The 10,627-nt window shown below is 45.1% G+C and overlaps 2 protein-coding genes across 3 annotated transcripts in view; one reads left to right on the top strand and one right to left on the bottom strand.

Annotated features, from left to right (window-relative positions):
- Positions 1-1,601: 1,601 nt before the first annotated feature.
- On the bottom strand, positions 1,602-8,080 carry DTX3L (deltex E3 ubiquitin ligase 3L). Its single transcript, XM_029214362.1, has 5 exons — positions 7,879-8,080; positions 6,827-7,029; positions 3,429-4,964; positions 2,785-3,002; positions 1,602-1,942 (listed from the first exon to the last, which is right to left on the bottom strand). Exons 1-5 carry the CDS (start codon positions 8,078-8,080, stop codon positions 1,873-1,875), a joined length of 2,229 nt encoding a protein of 742 aa, XP_029070195.1. The 3' UTR covers positions 1,602-1,872.
- Positions 8,050-10,627, top strand: part of PARP9 (poly(ADP-ribose) polymerase family member 9) — a 32,663-nt gene continuing 30,085 nt past the window's right edge. For both annotated transcript variants that reach the window (XM_029214360.1, XM_029214359.1), the window contains exon 1: positions 8,050-8,254. The gene's annotated coding sequence lies outside the window, so the exon portion shown is untranslated. The remainder of the gene's footprint in view (positions 8,255-10,627) is intronic.

Here is a 10,627-nt window from a genome sequence, read left to right as displayed (position 1 = left end):
TGTGCAGGAATCCATTTCTGAGAGAAGCTCAGAATAATGGGGAGTCCTCAGCCTCCTCCATGGAGGAAAAGACCCCTGTAGGAGACAGTACAGCTCTAGGGCACAGAAGCCTTGGAGCCAGACTAACTCCTTCGAATCCCAGAACTTCTGCTTATTAATTATGTGATCTTTGTCAAGGTACTTATCCTCTCTCTGCATGTTTTCTCAGTTATGAAACGGGGATGCCAATAGTATCAATCACACAGATATAAAGCTCTCATAAAGGGGACAAAATAAGTATACAATATTAACTATTACTGTCTGACCAAAAAAACTGTGTGTACACGTATCTTTAGGAAAAGAAAATGACATCTCTTTCATCATTTTTGGAGAGAGGCTGGGACATGGATAACGAGATAGTTTGCTATTAAAACTTTCTTCTGACTTGAGGAACCATTTAAAAGTAAATTTTGACATGTCTGTATTCTTTATGGTAGGCACGACTCTAGCCTTTTCTCTGTCCAGACAATTTTAGGGAGACATATTTTAAGGGAGAAAGCATGACGTGGTAGGACTTAGCAAAAGGGAGGAAAAGGGTTTTTTCTCATTTTTCTCATGAGAGTCTATGGAGATTCCTGTGATTTATCTGTTAAAACTGCAAGCGGGGTATACATAAAAGTACAATAGGGCTTCCCTGGTGGCACAGTGGTTGAGAGTCCGCCTGCCGATGCAGGGGACACGGGTTTGTGCCCCGGTCCGGGAAGATCCCACATGCTGTGGAGCCGCTGGGCCCATGAGCCATGGCCGCTGAGTCTTGCGCGTCCGGAGCCTGTGCTCCGCAACGGGAGAGGCCACAACAGTGAGAGGCCCGCGTACCGCAAAAAAAAAAAAAAGAAAAAGTACAGTTATATCCAGAGGGAAAAATGTTCAGAGATGGGTAGCATTACTAGGGCAGGGGAAGTGCACACCATATGGCAGGTTATAGGAATCAGCAGGGAGCAAGGACAAAGTTAGAGGCCGGTCAGAGTTCAGAGGTCATGAGTTCTGTAGTAAGAAACTCCGTTTCCCAAATAAGTGGTGAGGACTCCAGAGCTGTCTTCCTTACTCCTGCCTCTGCCAAAGATTTAGGGAACATGTTTCTCTGCAGGGTTACTAGCAACTTGAGTCAGGCAGCAAACATTTATTAAGCACCAACTGTTCACCAGGCTCTGTGTTGTCAAAAATAATAGCCTTATTCCCTTTATTACCAAGGTTGCTCAGTCTCTGTCCTGGCCACTCCTCTGGCCATGGTGCAGGGAGGTTAACGTAGGTCTCTAATTTTCCATAACCAAAGCCCTCCTCCCACCTGACCACCCTTCACATTAAGGTTTTACTTTTAGGGTAGGGATCAAAGAGCAAACAGACAAAACTGAGGGACTACCCGAGAGATGGCAATAAAAGGAGAATCCACTGACAGCTGGTACTTCAGCTGAACAACACAGAAGATGATTTCAGATCCACAGCACTCCACCCCTCTAGCCTCCACAAAGATGACACGAGAATGAGGCACACTACCTCTGCAGCAAGATTACACAGATCTTCCAGAAAATGTAACACTCCAGAAATGACAGACCAGCAGATTCTTACTCTTACACAAAGCACTTCTTTTTTCTTTTTTTCTGGCTGTGCAGCCAGGATTTTAGTTCCCGAACCGCAGGATCGAACCTGTGCCCCCTGCAGTGGAAGTGCTCGGAGTCCTAACCCCTGTACCGCCGGGGAATTCCCCACAAACCACTTCTTGAGATGAAACAATTTTAACGGTGTTTTTACATAAGGATTTAGATTAGAATTTACTCTGCTTCTTCAACTGTGCCTTTTGCAAGCTTGGCTCAACTTATCCTTCCAATACTCTTCTTACTCAATTCCTTTATCCTTCAGCTCCTGTTTGACGCGTTTCAGATAGCCAGGATCAGGGTAGCCATACCTGCAGAAGAAAAAGGCCCTTAGCTTCATCACAGATGGTTTTAAAGAATCTGTACAGTAGGTCCCTGGCATTAGCATTCAGTGTTGCAAGTATTCACAAGCAATCCTGAAGGCTGATTTGTAAGTGTGCTGCTGTGAGTCATTTCGCTAGTGAGCAGGCCTAGCTGTCTGCCCAGGATCTGCATTCCAACAAGACTTTAATTTTCAGCTCATGGTAAGCAATGACTCTTATAAAGTTATAATATACTATATTTTTAGGGATGGTAATCATTTTGCTACAGGAAGATTTTCAAATTTGGGAAATTAAGTCTTAAGATGTATTCCCTCTTGAATATTAAGGGTCTGAGGTATTCTATCTGAATTTCATAAACAGCAATTGGAATGCCCATAATACAACTTCCATCCCCATTAAGTAAGACTTTTTCTAGAGTTCTGTTAGCCAAGTGAATTTAGGATCTCTATGGACTCATGGGAGGGGAGGGTAGAAGAAAGGGTGATCTTAAAAGAAGACGAAGTAAATAACATTCCTAGGATCTACCCTTCAAATAGACATGAAACCCCAAATTAAATCACCTTAGATACCATTCATCTTGGATTCTGAAGATCTGCTGCCCACTGATGCAAAATTTATTAACTGTATGACACTTTGTGGTTGGGAGGGTAGAAGGTCATACGAAGCAATCTTTCTGTCTTTGAGATTATCACCCCAGATGAGCATCTGTCAAAACACTGCATCCAATCCCACTGCTAGAAACTGTCTCCTTGCAGTCACATCCTCAAATTGCCATGTTTTACGACCTCTAAATTCTGTTTAGCAGCCATTCTGTTTCAAAAGCTTCTCACCTTTCTGGTCCCCCAGACCTGGACGTTTTGTGGTGGATATCATTCCACGTAATGACATCTGAGACTCCTGATACTCGAGAGTCTCCCACTGTGAAAATCAGTTTTTGGTCAAAGGCCCTACGAAGCAGATGCAAAACCTCTTTTCCTTCCTCGTTATCAGGCAAGTATGCAGTTCGACATATTCCAGAAAATCTCTTTCCTGGGTTTGGGTGCTCTTTCTATATGAAGGCAAGAAAATGTCACATGAAAACATTGTGTCAGAATTTTACTAGATGTGTAGATGTGTTCATATGCATATAGAACAAACAAAAATCAACAAAAGTATTCAAGGTTTGCTCACGTTCCCCATATAATTCATATTTCTCCTCTTTCCCCAAGTTCATGCTGGGAACACTATCCACCTTCCTGACTTCCCCCACTCCAGCGCACAATCACCACCCACCCTTTCTCTGCCTTAATAGACACAAAAGATACCTAAATTATAAGTAAACATTGTTACCGTTATCAGCATTTAAAATCCTTGCATATGACCATGGAGGTAACTACCTGGGAAATCCACTGTCTAATTGGTAACAGAACAGTCCCTGTTGCTCTGGTAATCCCAGCACACCGGAAAGAAACCCATGGACCTCAGAAACACTTACTGTTTGTATGCCTCCTTCAATTCTGTAAGTAATCACAATGGTGCCATAGGATTCATAACCTGGAAGTGAGTCTCTTTTGAAAATGACATTCATGTTTCCATCTGGCTGATTCCCTCTCTGGACACCATAGGAAGTCTGGCACATAGGACAGACTGGCTTATATGACAAGGCTTTGTTGATACAAGGGCTGCAGAAATCATGCTTGCACTTTGGGAGCACTTGTCTGTTACTAATGGTGTTCAAACAGATGGTACATATGTCCTTTTCCTTGTCCACTTCTGACACCTCAGAACTGGTAGAGCGCTGCAATGTTGGTGAAGCTGTTTTTGAATCATTACTATCAGTGTCCATGGGTGTTTCATTCCATTTCTCTCTAGCTAATGGAGACATTCTCCCTCTGTTTAAGACATACTGTTTTGCCTTTGTAAGGTGATTTGGCAACCCAATCAAAGTCACTGACTCTTGATTTAGCACAAAGTCTATATCTGGATGCCTTTTTCGAAAGTCATCAGAGAACTTGGTCCCATGTAAGTGCTTTCTCTCCTTGCCCAAAAGTTTCAGCAAAAGAACTTCTCTCATAATCTGCCCTGAGACATGTTGATAGGCATCAATGAAACCTGAATAAGCATGCACAGATAGATCTAACTCCTTGGTTTTAGGTTCAAATAGAATGCAGGTTTTCTGACTTGTTCCCAAAACCTTACTTTGAGTGTCGTACTTCTTTTCTATCTGTGATATCTCCTGGAGTAACTCTGCTTCTAAAAGTTTATAGTGAGCAGTGTCAACCTCAATTCCACTCATCATGTGCTTGGGAGTCGATATTTTCACAGGTGCCGTGACAAGACTTTCAGAGATTTCTGAGGCAAGAAAATGTTTGGCAGCTGAAATGTCATATGCGGTCCCAAGGAGAGTTAATTCTCCTCCTTTCTCCTTTATAAGGAGCTTTGTAAACTGGTGATTTAATTCCTGTTTGATTTTGTGTGCCTGCTTACTGTCTGCCAGAGTAACACATTCCTGCTTCAGAGTCTCCACACTCTTCTGAAATTCTCTGACAAAAGACTCGCGAGCTGCTCTGAGGTTACCTGATTGACTTGAGGTGAAGTCTAAATAGACCACATTCGGAGAACTCTTCTGAGTTTTAATTTTTGTACCAAACGTTTTCTCTATTGAGTATATTTTATCAGGGCAGGTGTATGTGAAGTATTCAAAGAAAGCCAAGGGAACTTCAAAACGGTTGCTTTTTTCTTCCGACCTGGTTTTTGGTTCAGAGGGAGAAACACAGCTGTTCCCGTCCTGCTGATGGAGTGGCTCCCTCTCTGTTGTCAAAGGGGAAGATTCTCGTTTCTGCTCCTTTTCTAGGAGTTGTTCACTCAAGAAGCCATGTATTTTTTCAATATCTCTGAAGTCACCACACACTTTCTCAATTCCTTCATGGCCCTTCACTCGCTCGACACTGGGGCAGAGAATGGCAATGTGTTCCCTCTGCTCTTTAGAGAACAGGTGACAGTTCAGTTCAGCTGTGACAGTAAGAAAGATCTGAAATTTTAAAAGGGAACAAATAAAATCTATTAGACATCCAGGTCTACGTTCCTCTCAGGAGAATGTCTAGAGACTAGAGAAATAACCACTGTGACTTCTTTCCAATCCTTTTTGCAAAGCATGCAATGTATTACAACCCAGAGGCACCCAGCCCTGTCTGTACATTAGAATGGCCTGGGGAGAAAAAAAAAAAAAAACACCCAAGGCCCAAGCACATCTCCAGAGATTCTGATGTAAATGTAGAGCCCAGGCACTAACATTTTTAAAAGTTCCATGGACAGGAAGTCCGGATTCTAGAGCTGCCACTCTTGCTTTGACCTTGGGGAGTAGGGCAGAGGGAAGGCACTTCGTTCGACTTTCTGGGTAAATTGCTGTGTCTCTCACTGAAGAGTGTGAGCCTGGGAGGGAGCCATAAATCTGAGGATGATGTTTTTTCCTATTATTGTTTTTTCTCTTCTGCCCTCGTCCTTCTTTCTTTTTTTCTCTTTTTAAAAAACAAAACGAACCCCCTAACTGCATGCAATGTTGCTGGGCCCTCTAAACCCTGGCCTTTAGAGGCTCAAGTATAAGACAAACACCAGATTAGGTGAAAAAGGACAGAGGCAAATTGAATGTAATATAAAAGCAAGATTTCTAATGTTTTGTTCTCCCTCGAGGTCTTTGCACAAGCTATTTCCTCTGCATATAACATCCTTCCTCTAGATCTTCAAAATGTTTCCTGAATCCAGCCACTTCTCACACCTCCATCAGGACCACCAGAGTCCAAGCCATTGTCACCTTGCGCCTGGTTCACTGCAACCCCTCCTAACTGGACTCTGACCTTCCACTTCAGCCTCTTCCTAGATTCTGTTCTCCACACAGCAGCCAGAGTGATCCTGCAGAAATGTGAATCAGATCACTCTCTTCCCCTGCTTAAAACCATCTAAGGAATCTCCTAACATTTAAGTTAAAATCCAAAGTCCTAACCTTCATCCCTCAAAGACCTGACTTCTAGGTACCTCTCCAAGTTCCTCTCTCACTCTCTATCTTGCTCTCTGCCCTCCAGCCACGCTAGTCTCTCTCTTTGAAGCTCTTGGGCTCAGGATGTGAGCTCCTGTCTGGATGTGTGTGGGGAGGGGGGGAGGGGGGGTGTCAGCTTTACACTTGTTTTTTTCCCTCTGCCTAGAAACTTCTTCCCCTAGAAATCCACTTAACTAGCTCCCTTACTTCATTTGTGTCTCTACTCAGAGGTCACGTCATTTGAGAGGTTTTCCCTGACATCCTATTTAAAATAGTAGTTCTGTTACTATCATTTATCCTGCTTTATTCTTCTTCCTAGCAAATATTTATCACTGGCAGATATTTTATTCCATATCTATATGTTTACTATTATTGTCTGGTTCCCTCACTAGAATGTAAGGTCCCTGAGGGCAGGGTCTGCTGTGCTCCTGGCTGATCTCCAGCTCCTGTGACAGTGCCTGGCACACAGTAGGCAGTTGATTTGTCCAATGACTCTGCATGGCTGGCCCCTGCTCATCATTCAAGTCTCAGGCCAAATGTCACCTCCTCAGAGACTCTGACTTTTGGTCGGAAATAACACAGATTCCTTCTCCTTCCTTGCCCTGGCCCTGTCAAGCTCTAAGGCGAAACCCCATTATATTTTCTCCTTAGCACGTATCACTCTCTGAAATGGTTTTATTTATTTTGGTTTCTTGCTTATTGTCTTTCTGTGTACCTCTCCCCAGCAGGGACCTGTCTGTTGTGTTCACCTCTGTGTCCCAATGTCTACAACAGTGCCAGGCTCATAATAAATCCTCAGCAAATGGTCCTTGGACTGGAGAGTTAGCTGCAGGAACATACCTAGCTCCTTCAATACTCACCTTCTGGACACAGGAATCCACAGCGCTAGAAATGTCCTTTTCATTTGGATGCTTCTCACCAGGTCTTGCCCCTTTTCGTGACTGTGTCAAAGAAGACATCCTGGTGTCCTCTACTGCATTGTCATTGGGTTCCAGGAATATAGCCACAGGTTTGTTGTCAACCACAATTTGGTGCTTTCCTTTCTTCAACACTCCCTCTTTACCTTCAGTGGAGACATTAAATATATACATACACATAGAAATGGGAGCAATTTCAAATAATCCTCTTACTCATGCATCTGTACCTTGCCCCAACAACCCTCCCAGTAAGGGCTGCTCCCTGCATATCCTGGAATGGTGGGTTGGTGATAAGGTGAGGGAGCTATTCAAAACTCTAAAGTAGGCAGCTTAAGTTCTACTGTAGAAAGGAAAGCTTAATGATAATGGAATATCGTCCACTCATTAAAAGTCATGTTCCTGAAACTGTTGCCAGTTCCCCATTTCCCTGACACTCATTATGAGTTAAGTGAAAACAGCAGGAATCAGAAGTGTAGACTCAGTTTTAGAACTACTATGTGTTTGCTGACATTCAGAGGAAAAGGCTGGGAGGAAATATATCAAAATGTTCACATTGTTTCTCTCCAGGTGGTTTTCTTTATTCTTTTCTCCCTTTTCCATAGTGAGCATATATAACTTTTCGAATTCACAAAAACAAATCAGTGGAATAATTATGTAAAACATAAAAGTGAAATTCCTAAGTGACAAGGGCTGACAGGCGTCTGGGGGTGGCAAGCGTGTTCTGAGAGCTGAGACATAGGAGTCACGGCGAGGAGACTGCGAAGTATCAACTTTAAGGCACAGTCGGCCCAGGTCAGAGACTGGGCACTTGTGAGCTCTGTCCTACTCTCTGGGTTTGCGCCTCTTGCCAGCAGGACCCCCAGGTTCCTGTCCCCCACCAGACTTTCTCCCGCCCTCTCTCCTAGGTCAGCTTGAACTGGGTCTGCATGGAGCCCCCCACCCCTCCCCTCTTCCCAAGGACGGTGGTTGCCTCCCAGCCCGGGCCCGCAGCTCACTCGCCCTATGCACGAACTGCACCCGGAAGGTGTCCGCGTTGGGGTCGTTGCGGTCCTGGGCCTGCACGGTGCACTCCCCGCCGCCCGACTCCCGGCTCTGGAAGTACTTTTCCAGCTTCCATGGTAGGCGGGTGCCGGGATGCGACACCCGTACGAGCAGCGGGGACGGCGGGCAGAGGTTCGAAGCCATGGCTCTCCGCATGGGGATGACGCCGCGACTCGCGACGCCGCTGTGCCGGGCACTGGCAGGGGTGCGTGGGGCCCCGCCGCCCTGGAGCGCAAAGTTTCAGTTTCGCTTTCCCGGAGATATCTCTCGGTTCCCGGCAGAGCCGCACCCGCTCCTCTCTTCGCTGTCCTCCCTGCCGCAGACTGCTGGGTGAGTAGGTCCCGTCCCCTGCTCCCGGGGCGGTGGGGCGCCGAGGCGCCCGGGTCTCCTCTCCTGCGGACTCGGGCGGGGAACGGGCCGGGGAGAAGCGGTCGAGAGACGCGCCCAGGGCCAAGCCTCCCCTGGTGAGGATGGAGGCTGGGCAGATGCTCAAGTCAAAGAAAGTTTCTCCTGAGTTTTTGATTCCTTTTAACTCTTACTGTTGTTACTATTATTTGCAGCTGAAATGTAATTCATATTCTGAATTCAGGTTAAACTTACCTACATTTTTTAAAAATTTGAATTTGTTCACCTGCGTTGTGACACATCACATGTTACCTTCTCTAACGCTATGCTTTAGACTGGCTCTTGGGGCTTTTCTGCTCTCATTTCTCGATTCGGCCAATACTGAACAACTGCATGCTGTGCCCTGTGTACTAGGGAATAAAGGTGAAAGGGGAGGCACCTGACCTCACCTGCTGGTAAGGTGAGGTAGACTTGTGACTAAAAAACAAAATCTCTTGAAGGCCTTGATAGGAAGTTTGAAAAAGAATCTTAAAAGAGAGAAGGAGAGGGAGGGATGGGGAGCATCAAAAGCACAGAGACCACTGTATCTGAAGCACAGAGGGGACACTGAGGCCTTGGGAAGCCGTGATGAGTAAGGGAGATGACAGAGGAAGGGTCTAGACCAGTGCTGTCCAATAGAAATATAATGTGAGCTACATATTAATTTTAAAATTTTTGGTAGCTATAATTTTTAAATTACAAACAGATGAAATTAATTTTAATTTTATGTTATTTAGCTCACTATATCCTAAATTAACCATTTAGGCATGTAATCAATGTTAAAAACTTATTAATGACATATTTTACATTCTTTTTTGTCATCCTGAGTCGTTGCAATCCAGTGTTTATCTCACATTTACATCACCTTTCCGTTGTGATTAGCCACATTTCAAGTGCTCAAGAGCTACGTGTGGCTAATGACCCACACTGGACAGCACAGTTCTAGACAGTGAAAAGTCTTCAAGATCGGTTAACGAGATATGGAAGGCTCGTAGGCAGGGCAAGCAGGAGAGTGACATGTCAGATGTGCATTTTAGAAAGCTGGTGTTGACAATCATGTGAAGGACACATTTCCATGCAGGGATGAATGGAGGTGGAGAGGCCAGAGGTAAGGTTTTTTTGCACGTGGCTGGTAAGACTGGAAATGGGTGAGTCTTTATGAAGAGCAATTTGGCAGTGCTATCAGAATTATGACTGCATATACATCCCTATTCTGCAGTTCCACTTCTAGGAATTTGTCCCGTTTATTGATTAGCACCTCTGTGAAGTGACCTATGTACTAAGTTGTTCTTTACAGCCTTTTTTATAATAGTAAAAGATTAGAGGGCTTCCCTGGTGGCGCAGTGGTTGGGAGTCCACCTGCTGATGCCGGGGACGCGGGCTCGTGCCCCGGTCCGGGAGGATCCCACGTGCCGCGGAGCGGCTGGGCCCCCGTGAGCCATGGCCGCTGAGCCTGCGCGTCCGAAGCCTGTGCTCCGCGACGGGAGGGGCTGCGGCAGTGAGAGGCCCGCGTACCGCAAAAAAAAAAAAAAAAAAGATTAGAAACTCCTTGTGTCCATAAAAGAGGGTACTAGCAGCTGAATAACTTATAGTGCCTCTATGCAATGGAATGCAATGAGCAGTAGAAAGAAGGAAGACCCTCTCTATGTGCCAACATGGAAAGAGCTCTAGAATACATTAAATGGAAAAGGGAAGATGCAGAACAGTGTGTATAACATGCTACCTTTTGAGGATGGGCACAGGCTCTGAAGAGCACTCTGGCCAAGGTGAAGTCCCAGAGCTTCCTCCCCATGAGGGCAAAGACCCAGAGGTGAAGGAGAGTTTGGAGAACATCGAGTAGTGCATTTCGCAGCACTGTAGTTCCGCCGGAGCATTGGGTGTGTAAAGGGGAGGCTGGGAAACTGATATGGCAAAGAGACCCTTGAATGCCAGGCTGAAGAGCTTGATCTTTACCATAGGTGATGGAGTCTGCTGAAGGTTTTGAGCAGAGAGTGCTTTTCAAATAAATGCCTTCTTTGTGAGGAAAAAAAGATGCTTTTGTGTAAAAATGCTTCTGGAAGGACACAGGAGAAGCTAATAACAGTGATTGCCTCTGGGAAGGGAATTTAGTGAGGGGAGTAGGAGGGAGCCTTTTATACTTTCAAAATTTGAACAATTCAAACAATAAAACATAAAATTAAGTACATTTAAATGTTTAAAAAGAATGTATTGCCATAGCTCAGGCAAGGGGCCCTGAGGCCCTGAAGTGAAGTGGTAACAATGGGCAAGGAGGGTAGGGCCGTATCTGAAAGTGATTTAGGTGGACAAGACCCAGTGATG

This window comes from Monodon monoceros, unplaced genomic scaffold, assembly GCF_005190385.1.
Source record: "Monodon monoceros isolate NGI ecotype Baffin Bay Population unplaced genomic scaffold, NGI_Narwhal_1 Super_Scaffold_11, whole genome shotgun sequence".
NCBI classification, from domain to species: Eukaryota; Metazoa; Chordata; class Mammalia; order Artiodactyla; family Monodontidae; genus Monodon; species Monodon monoceros.
The sequence above is the reverse complement of the archived record's forward strand: the minus strand, read 5'-3'. Positions and strand labels throughout refer to the sequence as shown.